This window comes from Petaurus breviceps, unplaced genomic scaffold (genome assembly GCF_028583685.1).
Source record: "Petaurus breviceps papuanus isolate PSGF00001 unplaced genomic scaffold, PetGlider_PUasm1.0 187, whole genome shotgun sequence".
Lineage (NCBI taxonomy): Eukaryota > Metazoa > Chordata > Mammalia > Diprotodontia > Petauridae > Petaurus > Petaurus breviceps.
In genome coordinates, this window is record NW_027185799.1 from 22,806,482 (window position 1) to 22,829,420 (window position 22,939).

A 22,939-nucleotide genomic window follows, 5' to 3' on the forward strand; every position below is an offset into this window, starting at 1 on the left:
GAGAGAGAGAGAGAGAGAGAGAGAGAGAGAGAGAGAGAGAGAGAGAGATCTCCAAGACTTCAGGGCAGTCCAGTTTTAAGATGTAATGCCCAAGAGAGTGGCATTCTGTGTCCTATCTATAGGCACCTTAACCCTGGTGCTCAGGATAATAGCAATGCCTTCCTACTCCTCCCTAGCATGAATTGTGTATTTTGCCTCTTTTGGATTAGAAGAATGACTGAAGGGTACCTGAATCTGGCTGGAGGCCTTGTCTATCTGTGCCTGTGTTCTAAGGATAGCAGGGGGTGAGGCCAATCAGCTGTCAGCCTCAGCTTCTGTTTATCCTTTAAACAATCACTGTGCGCCAGGGCCCATAATTACCGGTTGGTTTTAGTTCTAAAATAAATGTCCTAATAATTTGTCATGAAACCAACTTAAATTGTTCTGATATTGCCTGCAACAGCTTAAATTGGAGAAAGCCACAGCAAGAAATGTTTCAGTTTATTTCTACTTGCCGTCTAAGCATATTGGTAAACAGTGTAATTAAAAGCTCATTTGCAGGTTTTTCACAGAGGTTCTTTCAATGTGGGTAAACCCTCTAAAATCCTTTGTTTTCCCATTTAATAATATGAGTTGTAAATTAGGAGAAGGAAAAAAAAATAAGGTCCTTGGCAAATGGCAGCCTTCACTGTCTATGCTGCTTTGGAATGCCTGCCATGTTCCTAGGGCTCAGATAATGTGTTTCTCTAGAAACATGCATAATCGGCAACGAAATGAGCTGGGACCGGGGTCTGCACAGCCCAGGGATACAAATTAGGCACTTGATATTTTAAAATTAGACCAACTGAACAGTGTTGTTCACGTATTCCAGGCGTACTGCCTGACTTACTTATAGAGGTTCAAGTGTCAGTTTATTTCACTTATCAAGAGAGGCGGAATGAATGCTTATCTGGATAATCTGATGCTGCTCAGAAACTGGAACAGAAGGACCGGCCAGAGCTTAAATCATTTCAGGGAGGAAGTGGATAAGAGTGTCTTTCTGCTGACGGTTATCTAAATTTGTAGCTTGTGCGTGAGGGTATATCCATGCGTACACTTTCGTGAGTATTTTAGTCAGTACAGCATAAGCAGAAGGTGATGAGTTTTTGTTTTGTTTTTTTTTTTCTCTTTGGATATAACATGCATTTATAGTGCTGTTAATATGGGTTATTCAGTGGAGAGACTTTTAAAAAATTTAAAAAAGGAAGTGAAAATCACAGTATTGGATTATGTTTTCTCTCGAGCGGCCAATTTATTAAAGTTTCCTTTACAGTTAATTTCCATCTACAAACTCAGGAATATTTCAGTATTCTCTGTTCCTAAGTTGGATACCAGTGTCAACTTGAGTTCTGTCTGTAGTACATGGCAGTTCATGCCCCTGGGTGATCATCTATTATTACACTGTAGTTACTTATTTGAATATGATTTCACAGCCTAACATGGGACCTGTTATCATGCCTTTCATACTTTGTACCCCAAATAGAACAGAAAGGAGAATGTTCATTTGGGAGGATGACAATCCAGTGTTTGAGAATGCCAAATTTGGCAGTGAATCTCTACCATTTGAAGCTTAAAGTAGCATATTGAGACTCTTTTTCTACTTCCATCTCTTCTCTACAGACTGTAAAGTACTCTGTGTATTTCTAGCAATGACTTTTGGTGATATTCAGTAATAGAAGGAAGCAAACCTGTAAATAAATATCTTTTTAAAAAATTTTCTACATAAAGTTAAGGAACCTGATGGCTGTACATGTTTGAGTCAGAATAGATTTGAGGAAAGAAGCAAATGCTTTTCTTTTTGAGAACCTATAAATTGAATGAGTCAAATCCACAATGCTGTTAAAGGACTTGTGTTTTTAATATATACACAAATATATATGTATATGGAATACATATGCATGTATACATAATATATAAATATACACATATATATTCTTTTAATTTATGAAGTGTAAATGCTAGGTGGTCTCCTACTTTAGACATCCATTCTGTTTGTTTTTAAACACAAATGTTGTCCTGGTGATGCTGCATGGTTGTGAACCTTGGAATGCTACCATCTCCAGAGAACCAAAGTAGTGAATGACCCACAAAGCAATGGAGAAACACATGGTAGGCACAAATAGGCTGAAGCATATCTCCTGTTTTAGTATACATGCTCTGAAGAAAGCCCCGCATATTTCTAATGGTTACTTGCTTGCAAGTAGTGCTTTAAGGAGTATCATACAGGAAGTTATGACAAGAAGGAGAGGTGGGGCTGGTTGTGTAATTTGAGAGGGAGATAACAGATTGCCAAGCAGCTCACATCTTATACTGGTACCCAAGACATCTTAAGCAGCCAGAATGAGACCTCTAGCCTATGAAGGATCTGTGGGAGAACATCAGCTATCTGAGACAAGAAGATGTGAGAAGAGTTGTAATTTGTATTGGTAGATAGAATACCCACATCACCGAGAAGATGGAACCTTTGAAGAGTTTATAGCTTACATATCCATATCACTTTCTGGTTTATAAAAGAAACTCTTCACAAATACTCCATGAGATATAGTTAGCCCGTATGTTTAACCCTATTTTACCAAAGAAGAAATATGTCACAGTGCAAGTGACTTGCTCAGCCATGAGCACCCAGCAAAGTAAATACCAGGGATAGATGTGAGGGTGAGGTCCTCTGATTCTAGTATACATTGTGAATCTGCTAATCTAATTGTTTATTTTAATAAAATGTTTTGTAACTTTCAAGGCATTTTCATAAGACAGAATAGCATAATGGAAAGAATCTGAGTTTCTGGCCATCAGGCATAGCATCTTGCACTTTCTAGCAGTTTCTTTATCTGTAAAATGGGATAATAACACTTGCCCTTTGTAAACTTTAAAGGACTGGAAAGAGATGAATCATTTTTACTTTTACTGTTGTTTTTGAATAATTATACATACACATGTGTATCTTGATTCTCATAGCAGTCTTATAAAGAAAGCAATTGATATTTTATCTGCTTTTAAATATTCAAAAAGCAAAATATAGCTGTATGTTTACTCAATAACACCAGAAAGCCCAATAATTCAATTCAATAAATATTTATTAATCTCCTACTAGGTGCCAGACAATGTGCTAAACACTGGGGCTACAAATAAATAAGAGATTGCCCTTGCCCTCGGGGAATTTATACTCTTATGGGGGAAGACACATAAAAAAGGTGAAAAGTGGGTGGAGGGGAGGTAACCAAGGACTACCTGGTACAGGGGCATGTTATTCTTTGGAGTTGAAACCAAACATAGCTAAACTGCTGGGAAATGAAAAAATGGAATTACCTGGAATGTTCAGATTGCAGACCTCTCTAAGGGAAGTCTTTGTGAGGAGATTAGTCCTCCACCCTCCAATCCTCCTGTCTAATGGGAGAGTTTAAGAAGGAATTAAAAACATGTTGAGCATCAAATTATAAGTCAGTCAACATGATGATGAGATTCCAGGTGATCTGCTTCTCCTGGATGGGGCATCACTTTCTGTAGAGTCCAAACCAAGCAAAGATGCTGCTGGAAAGTGGAGAGTAAATGTGTCAGTTTCACAAAGGATATTATAATTTTACATGGAAATAAAATTTTTTACCGTACTTTAATTTTTTTTGCATTAAAGATAAAAAAGAAAATATGCACTGTCAGTTGATGCAGTTTGATCCTTTGAAATATTCTTAAATTCCTGTTCTCTGGTATTAACAACTCCTAAACTGAACTAGAAAAGAATGAACAGTAGCAAAGATGACCTTGAAAAAGCGAATTGTGTATATTGGATATGTTTGAAAAATGAATTTTTGCTCCAGTGCTCACGAATAGCGTGTTTTTCAACCCTGGAATTCATTGCCATCTCTCAGTAGTTCTAGTTTTCTTAATGCTTAGGGAAAGAAAAGGGAAGGATATTAGTATTTATTAAGCACCTCCTGTAAGCCAGACACTGCTAAATGCTTTACAAATATTATTTGATCCTCACAAAAACCCTGGGAGGTAAGTACAGTTATGATACCCATTTTACAGGTGAGTAAACAGAAGCACCCAGAAGTTAAAGTGATTTTCCCAGTGTCACCCAGCTAGCAAGTGAGGCTAGATTTGAATTCAGCTTTTCTTCACTAGACTCCTAGCACTCTCTCTACTGCTCAGCTCATAGACCATCTCCTTTCCTGGTCTCCTTAGGAATTAATGCTCCATCCCTCCTCCTTCTCAAATTATGATGTACATAATTTAATTAATTAAGCATTAATTATCTTCTTTGTATCAGGCACTGTGCTAAGTGCTCAAGAAACAAACAAAAAAGCCCTGTCTCCTAGGAACTCAAAAAATATTCACAGATAAGGATATAGTCCAGTATCTAAACAAATTAAATGCAAAGTGATGCCCTTGAGGAGAGGGAGAGAGTAACAGTAAGTGAATCAAGAAAGGCATCTCAAAGGATTCTAGAACCTAGAAGTAACTAAAAAAAAAGGTAGATGCTGTATCCTTCGAGTTCTAGGGTAGAACCTTGAGGGCAGGGACTGTTATTTCATGTTGTCTTCCATCTCCTTGGTGCCTTGCATATAGTAGGTACTTAAATTATTTTTGAATTGAGTCATATGAATATTTCTCAAAGTGTTGTCCACTTGGAAGTTTTCCCCACTTTCATACAGATGGTGTATCCCAAAGGTACTACTCATTGTTTTACTGAGGTTTATTATAATGAGCTTTAAACTCTGGTCTTACCATGATGTCTGTATATTTCTTTGGTTGACACAATAGCTATTTCTATAGAAATAATTTCATGAATCTGAATAATCCATGTTTTTTTAATCTGAAATAATTTACATATGACAAAATCCACCATATGTTTTATCTAACAGCAGCACTTATGCCTGTCTTATGACCTTGTGAGCACAGACATATTTGTTATCTCTACAAGCAAAGTGTGCAAATGCTTTTTCCTCCAAGGGTTTTTTAACCCTAACTACAAATATGGGAAATGTGGTTCACTGGAAAGATTTCTGGATTTGGAATCAGGAGATCTAAGTTTGATTTCTCCATTTACCTCATATTGTTTCCATGAGCTTGGGAAAATACTGTCTCCTCTCTGACCCTCAGTTTTTCATCTATAATATGGAAGTAGGTGGAGTTTTGGACTAAGTGACCTCTAAGGTTTCCTCCATCTATAGATCCATTACTGCGATCATATTATATATAAAAATTCTGAAAAAAACTGGTCAATTCTGAAGGTAGAGCTAAGAGCGTTACTGTCTTTTCCAAATTCTGATAACACCTGTACAATTGCTATAATTCAAGTTATGATGAAACAGGGAGGAAAAAAGATAGGATATTTCTTTAATTATATAAATACTATTATGTTTAATCTATCTGGAAATTATTTCCACCACCCTATGATGTCTCAAGTATGCCCACCTTGTTCACCATTGTTAGCATGTTGTGTTGTTACTAAGTAGTATAAGAAGTACTGGGATTTTAAAAGTCACTTTGGAAAGGTGTCACTATTTTCTCCCTTACTACCCTCCCCCATCAAACTTATTCTCTTGTCCTTTTTGAAATAAGAAACCAATTAACTTTTCTGTGTGATCCAATTTGCAGGTACATGGTAAGCACAGGTTAGAATTAAGGTGGAATGATTACTTATAAATGATGATCAGTGTAACTGATGTGATAAATTATGATTAATGAGTAAATTAGCAGCAAAGGATGTAAATGAGTCAGTTTTGAAAGCCAGATCTTCCAAAAGGATGTTGAGGGATCTGTAAGACTGCTTTTTGTCAAATACTGTGACTGTGTTTAATAGTCTTTTGAGTATATTACCATTTAGAGGAAATATAAAATAGCCAATAAATCTTATGTCATTTGGCTGCATCTCCTCTCTATGAGAGAGGGAAATTGTATGTGATACGTGGCTATTCATCTGTTTCTGCATAAGGACCTTCATCACTCTATTGAATGTAAACTGGTGCATAGTCTGTGTATTTTGAATGTATAAATAGCTAGCAAGAAAACCCCAGGGCTTGAAGTGAAAACTGTTGAGTGAATGACTAAATAGCACTCCTAGTTACATATTTTCATTAAGAATGCATGAATCTGCCACAAGGAATGGGAAGCACAAATTCATAGATTGTATCTAAGAATGAATTTGGACCATTTATATTCTCTTGATGAAATTTCATGTCTGTAAACACGCAGAATCTGTGACTATCTTAGGCCTAAATCAGATGGCCTAAGTGATTCCTATCAATAACTCAGAAAATATATAATATATTTTATATTATATATATAATCTAGTGAATTCTTAGGTGATTATGTCCCATTCCTTCAGGTCAGTCCTTGACTTGTGCCTCCTGAGGATGTAAAGGTAACCCTGGGTTCTCAGAGGTGTACTGGTGAAGAGGAAGTTTTAGTAAGCCCAGCTAGCAAGCAGGAAAAACCTCCTGGATAAGTGTGTTTATGGAATGTATTTGTGTTGTCCAAAGACTAACCTAAGTTCAAAGAAATGTTCATGAGTTCAGAGAGATACTATTCTATCATGGATATTTCTTAGCTTTGTTTTGATAAGTCGTAGCACCTAATGAAATAAGAAATGGAGTCAAATCAAATCAGTAAACATTTCTTTTTAAGAGTTCACTGTATGCCAAGCAATATGCTACGCATTGGGCACATAAAGAAAGGCCAAGGTTGTCCCTTCTTTCTTGAAGCTCACATTCCAGTTGGGGGAACCACATACAAACAGCTATGTACATATAGGATATATGCATTATAAATGGCAAGTAATCTCAGAAGTAAGGCACCAACTTTAAGTGTGGGGGAGAAAGGAAAAACATGTTGCAGAAGGAACTCTTAGAGACCATCCAGTCTAATTCTTTGTTTTATAGGTGAGGAGCCAGAGGAATAGAAGGGTATAGTTACTTGCCTACAGTTTCCATCAAATGACTTGGTCATTCCATTTTACTTCTTAAACTTGTGCCAAGCCCTGAGATGAGGCAAATAAAGTTCTTGCTTTATTGTAATTCATTCTTCAACAACAGGACTATGGCTGGCTGTAGCAGCAAGCACCCCAAGCGTCCTCAGGGTTTGCTGCCAGCACAGGTTCTTGGATCTGCTTTGTTAAAGGAAAGCAACTCAAAATGGGTTAACAAGCTTACTTTAATCAGTCAGACATATATGGAAAAGGTCAGCACCCCGAACTTCAAAGTACACAGACAGAATTATCAAGACAGAAACAGATCTAGTAGACAGATTTCAAACTGTCTGACCATTACATCCATACCCAGTCAACATCTGGGTTTTTTCAAAGCCTGGGGGGGTCTGGACAACGGCTTCCCAGAGTCCAGATCAAATCACAGAACACTTCTCAAAGTGAGCCCCCAAAACAAAGCCTCACATCAGGGCTTATATAGCCTTCTCCTGGCTCAGAGAATGTAACAACCTTTTGGACCCACTGGCCAATCAAAAAGTACTGAAAAACAAGCCTCCCACCCCAGACTCCAAGTGCACTTTAGCCTAGGGGCAGGAAAGATCTTTAAAATTTACATTCTCATTACACTGGCCTAAGGAATTGAAGCATGTTTTACTATCTTATCTTCATTTAGTCCAATTACACTGTATTGTGTAGTAACATGGATGAGGTGCCTATTATAGGGTTCACTTATCAAACTATGAACAGACATACTGGAGAATTTAGAGGATGCAAGAAATCGCATTTCCAATAGTATTATTTCATTTAAAATATGCAAGGAAGTCTGTGTAGAGTTTAAATAGTGAAGAACTCCAGTGGAATTTTAAATCTAGTTCCTTTTTAAATAGATTGATCATCAAGTTGATAACAGATAGGCAGTCTATATAAACTCTGCAGAGTTGCTGCAAAGCACTCTAGAGGGTTGGGTGGACCCCCTGCAGAGGATTTACAGGAGGCCAGCTACAAGAATTAGGCAGCATGAAAAGATGTCTCAGTCAACACTACTGAAGTAAGTGTCCCACCTATGAAGTCATAGACCCATCCAGTGAAACACTGAAGTGTGATAAGAGTTGCAAGGTGTTGATTAGAAGGGAAAAAGACTTTGTTTGGGAAACTGGTGGGAGATCAGTTTAGAGACTATTAATAACTGTCTAAGGGAGAAGTAAGGTTGTTCCAGGGTCATGCAACCATCCCTTTTGTAGGGGCGTACTAAAACTTCCTCTCCACTGGTACACCTCTGAGAATCCAAGATTACCTTCACATCCTCAAGAGGCACTAGTCAAGGACTGACCTGAAGGAATGGGACATCATCACCTAAGAATTCACTACACTATAAAATTTTTTCTGAGTTGTTGATACATGCATGCATATAAGAGCAGACTGCGTACAGTAAAACATTGCATTGTAAGGAACAATGGACTTGGGATGAACATACTGCCTTGGAGACTTAACTTCCATTTACTAGCTGTGGAATTTTGGATAAACTTTAGCTTCCTTTTCTATAAAATCAGAAGGGATAATACTAGCCCTACTTCACAAGTGGTTGTGAGGAAAGCACTTTAACAAACTATAAATCTTTATGTAAGTAGGTGATTTGCTGTGAGTGTTCACTAGCATATTTAATAATGTTTCTATGAGAAAAACCTGACATCTAAGTGAACATTTGGCAGATAGCCTTTTAAGATTCCTGAAAGTGTCAATAACAAGGCACATAGTAGGCACCTAATTAACCTGTTTATCGACCTTAGTTGAATTGGTGCAGATGTTAACTATATCTCTCTCTAAACTAGCCTGCACCATGATTAAGCCTTCCTCTTTGAGGATTTAAAGTATTTTCTTATGACAAATATCCCCTTTAAAAACAAATTGCACTATTTAAAGAAATGTTAATCAGCTAAAAGAAACAAAGCCAATTAGTTACAGACTGTTAGTTTTGTTCCCCACGCTCCACATTTCCTGATGTCCACAGATGCATCTGATTCATTAGAATTACATTAGACAAATGGAACCCTCGTTCCTTCTTTTCAGCTTTGCATCTTGTGGTCTTTGGTATGATTTAGTTTTAAGACACAGAAATGGCCAGGCTGTTTAAGGAAAGCTCATACTTCAAAATGTTCCTGGTAATTTGCCACACCCCTTTTTTCATGGTTGAATGGTATTTATGGAATTAAAAGTCTTCACACATTGATCTTTAGGCCTGTTTAATGAAGTGTATGGTCTAGGTGTTTTGTTATTTTTTTTTAAAGCTCAATTCGGCAGTTTGTCAAGGAAGGTTATAAATAGTTTGCTGATCCTGCATTGACTCTGCCCTAACATTAGTGAGAACTATGGCATTCCAATAATTGAATTTACCATTAGAGAGCCCCAAAACTGAGTTCTAGTTTGACAACCTCCCCCAAAAAATCATCATCAAATGGCATGGCTGTCTCATGGGACACTTTAATGAAAAGTCTTTGAACAGTGCACACATTTCTCCTGAATCTGTGGGTCAGATAACTTGTCCCAATAGTAACCAGTCACATTTCAGAAGTGCTTTAAGATTTATGAACTCCTTTCCTCACAACCATGCTTTGAGGTGATTATCTACTGGTTATTTACTGGATGCATCAAGAGAATGCAAAGTCCTCGAAAACAGACAGCTTCCTGTGACCTATGAATTCTGGAATTACAACCATGCTTCTCCCTGGCCTCATATGCATGTTTAGTCTCTCAACTTTTCATTTAGAAAATAGACTTTCAGGACTTGAGAGTAATTTGACCTCTTCAGCACCCTGCATTAGTTCAGTAAAAGATCATACTCCTCACTTGTCAGACCTGGCTTGAGAATAGATCCATTTTGAAAAGCCAAGAGTTGGCAGCTACAGGCAGATAACAAAGGCAGTTAACTGTTCTGTGATAACAGAAAGGCACCTATCAGAATCCTGGGGTCTGAGAAGCTAAGGCTCTCTCACTTTCTGCCCCTCATGACATTTCTTCTCTCCTCGTACCCTACTAGGCCTTCCACTGATCATTTCATCATTTTAGTCAAAACTGAGGGCTTTGACCATTTAGCCCTGAGATTATTGTCTGATTCCCAATTAGATTTCTTTAGTACATATTGTTTCTCTGATTCTTGCCCTTTCTTTCAATCTCCAAACTATTTCTTTGCCATGTCTTCCATAGTATTTTCATAAAACATTTAGATCCAAAATATAGATGGTTTGTCATTTTCCTTCCCTGTTGTTACAAAATTGAGATTGGAAAGAAAAATCATGCATTGTGTTTTTTGCCATACTTAGATACCTTTCCCTGCTTTGTTCTCCAGATTTTCCAAGTACCTAATATGGTAGATAAGTGGATGGTGTGGTCAAGGTTGCCCATTCTAGAATATTTAACCCTTTTTCAAAGAGAAAAGAGATCCTATGTTATTCTGGTTAATGGGAGGAAGGAGAGAATTTTTTTTGGGGGGGGTGGTGATAGGGGCTGACTTTTCTTAATGATTTAGTATCCAGGCTTCTGCTATAGTTCATAGAGTGCTGGACTTGGAATCAAGACAATCTGGGTTCATAACCTGCTTCTGATAGTTATTAGCTTTGTAACTTATCCTTTCTAAGCCTCAGTTTACTTATCCATAAATAAAGATATTAAGCTAGATAGATGTCTTCTAAGGTCCCTTCTAATTCTAAATTGATGAACCTTGTGATCACTTTGCTGGCTCCTACATATCTCAATTTCAGAAGTTTACAAATGGGGTAGACAACATAGATGATAAACAAAAAATAAGTAAAGTTGGGGCAGCCAGGTAGCACAGCGAGTAAGAGCACCGGCTCCAGTGTTGGGAAGACCTGGAGATCGAATCCCGGGCTCAGACACTTAGCACCCACCCAGAAAAACCTGGCCATGTAACCTTGAGCAAGTTACTTAACCCTGGTTGCTTTAAAAAAAAAAGTAAAGTTTCAAAATTTATCATAACATCACAGAGGAGGTTTCTTGGCTGTTGTTTTATATGTGTGTGTGTGTGTTCTAGTGAAAAAGCCGAGGAGATTTAAGATTTTCTAATTTCTTACCTTTGCATTTAGTAAACAGACATGGGGGTCTTATAGTAATTCGATGTCTCTAGTACTCTGTATTTGATTAATAAGAGATTATAGCCTCAAAAGATAAATAGGAAACTCAGGAAGGAGAGTCTGTTGGGAGAAAAAGCAAATAATTTTATTTTAGCTAGTTTAAGGTAGCTATTGAATTTTACATTTGGAAGAAACAATAGAGATCATCTTATACCATCTTTCAGACAAAAGAGAGACAAAAGCTAAGTGGTAGTATAAATAAGTGTATCCTGAGCTAGTTAAACACCTGGCCCAAGTATATTAATTAAAATAATGGTGTCAAGCTGAAGCAAGGTTTCTGGTAGAATGTGAAGGATTCTCTTCATTGTGTTCTGGTCAATTTTGTCATCTTTGGCTTGAGCAAAGGTAGAGATGGTATGCTAATCAGTTTCACAAATAACAGGAAGCTGGGAGAGATGGATACTGTGTTGTTTGAAAGACTCAGAATCCTCAAAGGTCTTTTAATGTTAAAATATGTTGACTGGGGTTAATAAGATACAATTTAATACCGATTAATGTAATGTCCTTCAGTTGAGTTGAAAAAAATATCAACTTCTCATACACTCAGTATGCATCAACCATATGACATCATCCAAAACAATTATGGGTTATTTGCATTTATAGAAATATAGCATCCAGAATAAACAGGTGTCCTAGTAAGTCTATACCTAGAATGTTAAGTTTGTGATACCATGTGTTTCCCAAGAGGATGGAAATCAAAGGTGAACATATTCAAATTCATCCTATGCTGGGGTCATTAAAGCATGTGTAAAATGTACTTGATGTCTTTAACATAGAAAAGAGATGGTTGCTCCTTTCATCTATTTGAAGGTCTATAAAGTGAAAGGATTACATTAGTTCTACTTGGTCCTAAAATACAGTACTGGAGCCAATAATAAGGAAAAAAAGACTTTCAGACATTCAGAGCTTTCTAAAAGTAGAGTGGTTGTTTTGGTAGACAGTAGATTTCTCATCACCTCAGTGACTAAGCAAGGGATAAATTAACACCTGTCAGGTCTGTGGTAGATGAAACTTATACTTTTAGGTATAGGTGGGGCTGAATGACCTCTGAGGGCCTATACAAATCTAACATGCTATAAGTGTTTTTTGTGTTTTGTCCTTCATTCTTGAAGAGGACCATGGTATCAGGAAGATGATTACATGACTTGGAAATGAATTGGAATCAAGTGAAGGAGGCCTGTGTAAAGTCACCAGCTTCACTTTCTCCTCCAGAGCCATCAGGGTCCAGTGGCCTGGTCTATACCAGGACAACTGGAGATGGCCCAGGATATAGTGGGAGATCTTGGTCTTTTTAAGCTAAGGGTTTTCCAAGGTCTCAGTTTAAGTGAGGCAATATTCAGTGAAAAGCCTATTTAAGAAGTGAGCCAAGGGATGGCCCCTTTAATAATCATCATTATCATAATAAATAATAATGATGATGGTGATAATAATAATAAAATAAAACTTGGAAGGGAAGACCCTCAAGTTGCTCAAGAGTTGCAAAAGAGAAACAATTACTATTTATATTCACTCAGAGCCAGGAGGACCCAAAAAGTAACCATTAATAGGTACTTGAGTAGAGACCTATTGTCCAATTAATGAGAGCCTGAGTGAATTGGGTTGAAAGTATGGTCTTTAAGAAAGAAATCTAGGCAGTACACCCCAAGATAATTAGGTGGGTTTCAGCCATCAAAATTTTGCCTTCTTTTGCGTAGAACACCCAATGTTGGATGCTCCTTCTAGGTCTCAAATTGATGACTTTACTTATGATTCCTGGAAAATAGTGATGCTAGGAAGTTTTATGAGCAGAAATCACCCAAAATGATTATCAAGCCATCTTAGGATAATTTTATTACAAGTAAATGGGCCCCTTGTTTTGGGATCGCAAAATTATTCGCCATTCTTTCCTTTCCTACCCTTATGCAATCATTGGCTTTGACCATATACGTAATAAACGTACTTGCGATGTTATAAGGATGATAGTAGAAAAGAAACAAAAAACTGATTTGTTGAAATAAATGAAAGCAATGGTAAAGTTATATAATTTTTTAAGTAAACAGAATGGTGACAAATCTTAGGAAACTTAAGAGAATTTTTAAATGAAAAAAAAATCCATTTTGATCTCTTGTAACCCATTTTCTTTTCATTTTTATATTTCTCCCCTTCTATTCTCATACTCCTTAAAAACAACTAAACAAACAAGCCAAAATGACATTACTATCATCCATGAACTTTAAGGTTTGTTGACCTTTTCTCCTTTAGTGCAATTTGGGGACTATATTCCAGGTAAGGGAGTTTGCCATATATGGGCAAGGACATTTCTACCACAGACTCCTTATTTCTGTTTCTGGTCAGACATCCTAATTTGGCACTGTAATTTCTTGCCTCCTTAAAATTTTCTTGGATTTATCTGAAATGTCACTAATTTTAATAGCTCAGAAGTAGCAAGACTGCTTTCTGGCCATGCCCTGATAGCAGCATCAAAGCAAGGAGTCAGAATTTTATTCACTTTGATTGATGAGCTCATTTTGGTACAGAGGACAAATTGGATTTTTTTATAATGGTGATAAAAATTAATGTGTGATGTTGCTATTCGGATGTTATTGGATCTCGGCCTTAATACAGATTTCAGCAATAAAAGCACTAACAGATATCTTGACCTGAAAGTTACCCCCTTCCTCTTTGTAAACTACCCTCAAAGGTAACTTACTGCTTCCCAATTTTGTAGTCTTTGTACTTTGTCCTTTGAGGGTTTTTTTTTTTTTTGAGGGTGGGTGAGAGTAGTAGAGAGGATTGTGTCTAGCTTCCATCTTACGGTATTCTTTATATTCTTGTTTCAGCACCTCCAAGATTTACTCGAACTCCCGTTGACCAGACAGGGGTCTCTGGAGGAGTCGCTTCATTCATTTGCCAAGCAACAGGAGACCCAAGACCGAAAATTGTCTGGAACAAAAAGGGAAAAAAAGTCAGCAACCAGAGATTTGAGGTATTAGGTCCATTGTTCTGTTCCTCTGGGAAAAGGAAAGGAAAAAAAGGTCTTTTTAAAATTGGATTTGGTTTCTGCTTGTTCCTTTTCTCCAAATGAAACAAGCCTGAGATACCAAAGACCAATCGACCTATGGGGAAGTTGTCTTTGATTGGTTGTCCTGTGTGCTGGAATGAGCAATGTGGCTAAAAGTGGTTATATTTTGATAGAGATTTAGAGTATTTATTGCCAATCACCAGATCGGATGAAGTAGCTCTATTAATTAAATCATTTCAGTCCACAGTAAAGAAAAAGAATGTAGCTCATGATTTAATCTGAGTAATGATTTCTAGCTCCCTCTTCCTCACCATATTTCACACTAACTTTTCAATTTTCCTTGAGAAATCATTACCACTGCCTCTCCCTTTTCCTTTGTTTCCAGTTGTTCTGTGGATCAAAGGTTTCCAATCTTTCCCCTACCCTACTTTCTCTTAAATAAAGATGCAACTTTTTTAGGTGTTCTAAGAAAGATTTTCATGATAACTACAGTGAAACATGTAAGGACATAGAATAATACACAGTGGGAAAAAAATCATAAAACTGTTTAACAGTCTTTAAAAACCCATAGAGGTAAGTAACCGTGGGTCTTCAGTTGCAAATAAAAGTTCCAATTGGAGGCAGACCTTTGGTCTTCTCACTCTCATTATTTAAAATCTCATCCATTCTTTTAGTGTTTATTTTTTTCCCTTCAGATTTATACCACTTACAGCTTCTCTGAGGTGACTGAGGGATCAAGCTCACAGTTTTGGCAAGGCTGCTACTATTCTGTCCATTTTAGAAACTGGTTGCCTTATGGTGTTAGGTACCTGCTGTGGAGAAGGTACTTTTCTATCTAGCTGTTAAAAAATCTCCCCCATGAACTTGAGAACATTGTCCTTTACAGTCACTATTTTTATGAGTGGTTTGGCAGTTATTTTTTTGGAAGGCCCTATACATGTTTCCTTTGTTCTCAGTCTTATCTCTTATGCCTCCCCTCCAAATATTCTATACTTAAGGTAAACTAAAATGTTTTGTTTGCTGAGCATGCAATTTATATCTCCTACCATCTCTCTCTGTCTTTGCCTATATTCTCCTCTCTGCCTTGAAGGATCTTCCTCCCCTCTTCACCCACTGAATTCTTAACCTTCCTCCTTTTAAAGCCCAATTCAAATGCTACCTATTTCAGGAAGTTTTCCCTGATGTCTTCTTAGACCTTACATAGCACTTCATTTTGTACCTCTATGATACATCTCTCACAAATATAGTTCATCGCAGTTATTTGTTTATGTTGTATTACCCTATTAAATTGCTAACTCCTTGAAGTTGAGAGTCATGTCTTATGTTTTATCTTATCCAGTTTTAAGCAAAGGACTCTTTATACAGTAGGCACTCAATAAATGTGTAGTACTGGCTTGCTCTTAGCCAGTTCCTGTATGTCCTCGTTAGACCTTTAGGACTGTCTGAATCTAATCCATTTGCTATTTTTAAAGCTGGTTCTAACTTTTGGATGAAATTTATTTCTTAATTGCTTATCATGAACTATTATTTGGGTGTCACCCCTTCTAGTAGGAATATGACCTCAGTGGCATCTAGATGTTGCCACTGGTATATATGCTTCTTTCCATGGGCCACATCAGACTGAGACTACTTCCTGTGCACAACTGGGAGAGGTTGTGGCTTTGGACAAGTCATTTAAGCTTTTTTGTGGGTTCCAGTTTTCTCCTCTTTAAAATGAAGGGGATGACATATAAGGTTCCCTCAGTTCTAACATCCTAAAAACTACTGTTTCTGTTCTAATCAGTGATTCTAGTGTTCTACTTTTTAAGAAATCTAAGATGACAGCTCAGTGAGTACTATTTTGTGACCTATTCTACCCATTTTCCAGGTTAGCCTTGATGACTCATCTTTATAAGTAAATGGCCTTTTTCAAAATTCTGTAGCTGTAGGTTAACAGTAGAAAAAATTTCATGTTTGTGTAAAAAGGTTCAGAGAGAGAGAGAGAGAGAGAGAAACATATATGAAGGAAAGGACCATGCCTAATGCTTGGAAAAACTCACAAGACAGAACTTATTACCAAAAGAAAAAATTCAAGCAAGAAAATATTAATAGCTACTAATCCATATCCTTCTTTCTCAACTGTACAATATTTATATGAGCTTAATCTACACACAGACACATTGAGATCAGCTTTAGTAAAGGTATGACAAGGGAAGAATGTGGCTTTTGCAAATAATGATAGTAGAGTACTTTTACAGGCACATAAATTACTAAAAAACATAAAGAATACAAAATCCCACCATTTGTGTTATTTCATTATAAAAATTATTTGATTTAATAAAGCAAAACATTACTTTTAAAGGCTCTCCAAAGCATATGCATATTTCAGTGAACTAATAGCCATTTATTGATGCATACTTAAATGTCATGTACTGTACCAGACACTCGGAATACAAACGGAGAAGTGAAATTATCCTTGCCCTCAAGAACCTTACAGGCTATTAGATATCAGAACCACATAAGATTCCTTGAAAGTAATATAACAATAGGCATAACTTTACTCACTGTCTCTCTGATTATTAGTATCAAGTGAGGCATAAAACAGGGAGACATATATTCATCAGAGGTGTTTTCTATCATAATGGAAGATGTTCAGCATAGGGTCTAAATAGAGAGATACTCTGTAAATCGCATAGTTCTCCAGATACCCCTGTTTGCCAATTACATTGTGCTTTTTCCATCAGGGCCCACAGCATTGTAGAGGCTCCCAGAAGAGTTCCATAAACTCTCAGCCTAACTATCTACAGGAAAACCAAGTAGATGAAGAATGGCCATTATATTAGAGAACGATATGTAATTGGATTGACAATCCATAGATCTGGTCTAGCAATGTGTGAAATTGAAACAGAAACTGAAAATGGACAATAATATGGGTTGCCTTTGGGAAATTATAGGTCTTTTTAATGACCAAGGTTTTTCTTAAAACAAAAATCCATCTTCTTAACATCAATATTCTTCTGGTGATGATGTATGGTTATTGTCATAGAATGCTACAGTGTCTAAAGAATTAAATTAAAATTGCCAGTCTCCCAGAGGATCTTGAAGAGGCAAATTGTAGTTATAAGTAGGTTGAGACTGGTGAAGAATTATACTAGAAGTGTAAAAAATATCATTAAATATAAATGACAGCAAAAGGAGGTGGGCTGGTCATGTAGTGAGAACAAGAGATAACTGTTTCACAGTCCATTTGCTCTGCAAGGCAGAAAGATCTGGAAGAAGGCCTTGAGCAAATTGTATGGACTGCTTCCTGATCCCACTCTTCCCCTTGAAGGGTTTTGGAAGAGTTAGAGACAAGAGTCACCCAGGACAAGAAGGCATTTGAGAGAGTACTCACATGCAGTCACAGAGCCTTTGAATTACTGAAGTAATCTTAATAGACTCTTTTTTTTCCACTAGTAATAGAAGAGTCATCTTGTGACAGTCTTAATTGAAGAATTTCCATAGTAGGAGAAATTTCTGGTTAAAAATAAGTCTGTAGCTGCCACATTTAAAATTAATTATTCGTATCTAATTCTACATAGAACTACACAGTTATAATATAGATACTAGCAGTTTACTCCTTGAATAAAGGAAAATGGAAGTCTCTGTTCTGATTTGCAGATAATGAGTATTAAAATATATTGACAGAATTGACCAAATTACCTGTATGGCTGTGTTTCTAATGAAATGAAAGTTCTTTTTTAATTATCTAAAAATGTTTAATATTTTATGTGAAGAAACAAAAAGGATATTTTGTTTCTTGTATGCAGACCTATCATTGCTGCAAACAGAATTGAATTTTACATATGTGTGTATGTGTATATTTTTTTAGAGCATAATCTGTCACCCTGCTTGACAATGAATGTAGCTTTATCATAGTAGGCCTTGTAACAAAAATTAAATGTTGGTAATATGAAAAATCTTTGACTAACTCTTTCAAAGTATAACTTTCCCTCAGTACATATTTCTTTAATGAGGGTTGCACAGACACACCCAAAGTAAATTAATTTTTAAGACCATCTCTGTATTTTAATACAGAATATACGCTGGGGGGATGATAGGAATGAAGATATGTATAGGATGTGGTGTTTTTCCCCCAAGATATTCCATGTTGGATTTTATCACACTGTTTGGTAGCAGACAGGTCAAAGTCCAAAAATACAAAATGAATTGTAGCACTTTTTGTCTTCTCATGGTAAAGTGATAAAAAATTAAAAACCTCATTACCAGTGTTAAGCACTCAAAGCAATAGCATGCTTTGGAGCACTTTTAATTATCTTGGGGCATTTGACAAACTTTGTATTCATTTCATGATGAGGTACAGACTGCTTCTGTTTTATACAAAAATGAAACCACATATTGAGATATTCCTTTCCACCATAAAGGGCACAATGGAGTCACACTAAATGCAGTACTTAATTCATGTTAGAAGCAAATAGAGGCATTTGAAGAAACTGAACCTTTGGCCATCTTCCAGAACATAAATGAAGAAGTAAGTTTGAAGTGGACTTATATAAAAAATAGCACTGGGGCCTTCTTTGACAAAGTCATTTGATAAAAAAAAAGTATAGTTATTATAGCAGGAGAAAGTCAAGAAATTGAGCTGATTTCACTCAGCATAAATTTCTTGTGTGTGAATAACCTCGGCTGGGCCCTCATGGCTGCTCAGCAGCCCTCCTGTTCTACTATTATGGACTCTTTCTTATTCCCCACAGCAGCTGTTCTAAAACTTTTCCTTTCTTCTCAAACCCCTAATCATAACTTTACTCCCTATACTTAGAAGCAACCTCCCATTTCCCTGAGAAAATTGAGGTGATAGCACATCTCAGAATTTCTTGACATCATCACTCATGTTTTTCTGTCTCTTTCCTTATCTCAGAGGAAGCCATGATCCTTGCTAATGCTAATCCCTCTGCCTATGCCTTTCAGTCATCACTACCTCCTGCTTCATTCAGAAATTTATTCTAGCATTCCTCCCTCTTCTTTCATGTATCTAGCCTCTTTCTCTTTACTATTTTTTTCTCTCAGTCTATATTCTCAGTTTTCTAATCATTTGAAAAAGAAAAAAAATCCTTTGGCCTTTCTCCTCTGTTCACTTACCATACTCTGTATGACCAAGTTTCTTGAAAAAGCTGTATATACTCCATTCCTCAAAGTTGTTTTTGTCCATTCGTTCCACAATCCCCTTGAAAGATGGCTTCTCTCACCTTCATTGCACTGAAACCGATGGCTCAGAGACCACCATCTCTTTCCATCTTGACCTTTTGTAGCATTTGATCCTATTTATATCTCTCTCAATAGGGAAGCTGTGCTAACAATAGCAACAGCACACAACAACAACAACAACAACAACAACAACAAATTTCTCCTCTATTAACTTCAGAGGTGCTTTTGTTCTCCTACTTGTCAAACTAGTCTTTGTCTCCTTTCTGAATTGGCTGCTTATTCACCTAGAAGTAGCTAACCGTTTCTGGGACTGGAATCAGGAAGACCTGAATCTAAAATAAACCTCAGCCATTTACTATCTTTGTAACCCTGAGCAGTTAATTATCTTATCCTCTATTTGCCTCCATTTAAAAATGTAGATAGTAATAGCACTTAGATCTGAGGGTTGTTTGTGAGGATCAAAAGAGATAATATTTTTAAAGTGTTTAGTAAAGTGTCTGGCACAGAGCAGACACCCAGTTTTTGTTTCTTTCCTTCTTTCCTTAGGCTCTATCTATTGCTTTAAGTTACTCAGAGTTCTGTCCTTGGTCCTCTTCTCTTTCTCTACTGTTCTTTGATCATCTTTTTCACTCATAACTTTGATTTCTATCTCTATACCAATTATTGCCACATCTGTGTTTACCAGTCTTTGTCTTTCTCCTTCTGCTCCAGTCCCTTCCCCTGTCTGAAGGATATCTTTAACATCTCTAACTTAATAAGTGAGCTTCTTTCTTTGCCTCAAACCTTTCTCTTCTTCTGAATTTCCTGTTTTATTAGTGATAATAGCTCTCATTCAGTCCTCCATGTTTGAAATGTTGGTATTATGTTCCTTTATTTTTGTTTTGTTTTTTTTTTGTTTTCATTTACTTGCTAAATACTATTGATCCTCTCTGCATTATCTCTTGTTTCTCCCTACCCTTCACTTTTCCCACTTCTAGGACCTTAATACAGGCCATCATTACTACCCACCTTGACTATTATACAGTCTCTTAAAAAGCCTTTCTCTCATCTCTGATGAGATTGTGTCTCTATTTTATACCTCACTTGATATTAATTACCAGAGCTTTTGAACAAAGCCAATTTTGTTACAGCTTTCAAAATCTCAGATTATTTTTATATCAAGTAGAATATAAGCTTCTTGAGGACAAAAAGGTTTTACTTTGGTATATGCATATGTATATGTATATATCCCAGTGGCTACTAGCTCAGTACTTGACACATAGTAAACAGTTAATAGTTATTTATTCATTGACATACACATAAATATTGATGAAGGAGAGCCTGTAAGGCAGTGTTTCCCTCTACAAAATCAAGTGTTTTTGATAGTATTTTTCAAAAGTAAAACAACAAACACTAAGATATTATATTATTTTTCACCCTTATAATTCATCCTTCACAGAACTACTTGATTGATTTTGCTTATGAACATATTTAGTCATGTCACTCCACTGCTTGAAACCAATAAGTTGCTAACTCTATCCTATGAAGTAATCTAAAATTTTTAACATGGCATTCAAGAGACCTCCCACTCTGGCTTCATTTTACCTGTCTAGAAGTATCCCACACTATTTTCTTCTGCATCCTTAGTACAGCAGTAAGACATACCCCAAATTGTACTAGGGTGCTTCAAAAGGGAGTGAGTTTCTCTTCTCTATGACTTCAGGCAAAGCTTGGACGACCCCCTATTATGTGGTCCACTGTACCCCTAATAAATGGTAACAATAGATCACTATAACCAATTGGGCAATGTGGTAAAGGGGATTCTTTTTAGGCACAGGTTGGAATATTTATCTCTTAATGTCCCTTCCTACTTTGAGCTTGTGTTATTGATTCTGAACTATTTACCATCTTCCTATGCACATTCTGCTTTCATGTTTCATGACTGCTCATATTGGTCCCTATGTCCATCTTTACCTCTTAAATCCTTTACTATCCCTTTAAAGCTCAATTTAAATGTATCTGTTCTCTTCCATTAATCTTTCCTGATATCTCCAGTGGGTAATGACTTCTCCTTTAAATTGCATTTTCCCTTCCTTATACACTGATTCTGTATTTTGTTGTATTATAATTTTCATAAATCCCCTTATTGAGAGACATTATGTATAGTTAACAGAGAATCTTCCCTCAGAACCAGGAAGACAGAGACTCAGATCCCATCTCCTCATCTCTCAGTGCTCTAGGCAATTCTCTAACTCTAAATTACCAAAAAGGGGCTGAACTTCATGAGGATTGAATGTTTCCTCATCCAGGAATTGCCTAGAGTAGCAAAATCACAGGTCTAGTTCTTATCCCTTCCCTATCCCTCTGAAGACTGACCGTAAGGTCCCTGCTGGCAGGGATCCTATCTTATCTAAAGATAATGTGCTTTCCATGCAATAGATGCTCAATACATTTCTGTTTCATATTGAGTTGAATTTAAGTGCTTCATAAATATATTTATAAACTTTCTTAAACTTGTTTCTTTCTTGGATTGCACATGGTTTATTCACATATGATGTTATTCAGTTGAAATACAACCTGGTCAACATCTCTGAAATCAGCACTGAGACCAAAGCACAACTGAAAAAAAAAATGGGGGGGGGGCATAATAAGATCTAGTATCTGTTATTTTCTTGTTGTGGTGGTTTCTTTTTGTTGGACTCTCTGCTAACTTGAATTTCTAAAATAGCAGTATTATAAATCTAGTCCAACTAGAGTACAGAATAGTAGAAAGTTAAGTTTATCTAGTAAAGACATTAATTTCTTCCTGTTGAAATAACCCCCATTTCCCAGGAAGAATGATCTCAGAAAAAAAAAAAAAGCAAAGAAATCTAACAGCTAGAATAAATACTGGAATGATTTACAGAAAAATTAACATAAGTCATCAGGCTCTCATGTCATGAAAGCTGCCCTGTTTACTGAATAAATACTAGATTTATGTGCCCACTCTTCATGGTTCTCCCATCTATGCGTCTCAGCAGAAGACATTTCATGCCAAAAAAGCTATCTGTGATGGTATGCATGAATTCTTTCCATGTTGTCCAATTGTTGGATGAATGCATTTTAGCACTTAAGCAAGAGCATGAGATTGAAAAGGTGTCCATCAGTGTTGGAAGCATAAGATCCACTTTTTTCTAAATTAAAAGCATCTGATATGTACACATAGATATGTACCCTATATTCGTATTTTTGCATAAGCCAATGTGAAAGTTCTGATGCCTTCATCACAGCTCAGAAATGCATATGCTGGTACATTTTAGCTGTGCATCTTCTTACCTGTAATCTGCTAAATAGGCAATTCACTGAGTTATGGCAGATATTATGCTTAACCATTTGATACTGTGTCTCAGAACTCAAATTAGTTTCACTCTTAGAACAATACATAATTCATTCCGCACACACGGGATTAGCTGAAAGGTAGGCATTTGTAACAACACCTATGACAGCTGTTGTTTCCTTCAATAGGTAATAGAGTTTGATGATGGATCCGGATCTGTTCTCAGAATTCAACCTTTACGAACTCCTCGGGATGAGGCAATCTATGAATGTGTTGCCTCCAATAATGTTGGAGAAATAAGCGTATCTACCAGGCTCACTGTTTTACGTGGTAAGTGAGATGGTTGATTGATTATATCACTGTCAACATTTGGT

General features: G+C 36.6%; 1 protein-coding gene across 15 annotated transcripts in view; it reads left to right on the forward strand.

Moving 5' to 3' along the window:
- Positions 1-22,939, forward strand: part of PTPRD (protein tyrosine phosphatase receptor type D) — a 2,782,277-nt gene that overhangs the window by 2,396,842 nt on the left and 362,496 nt on the right. For all 15 annotated transcript variants that reach the window (XM_069090737.1, XM_069090735.1, XM_069090734.1 and 12 more), the window contains 2 exons: positions 13,905-14,050; positions 22,754-22,895. In XM_069090737.1, coding sequence (XP_068946838.1) covers positions 13,905-14,050; positions 22,754-22,895 — 288 coding nt within the window. The remainder of the gene's footprint in view (positions 1-13,904; positions 14,051-22,753; positions 22,896-22,939) is intronic.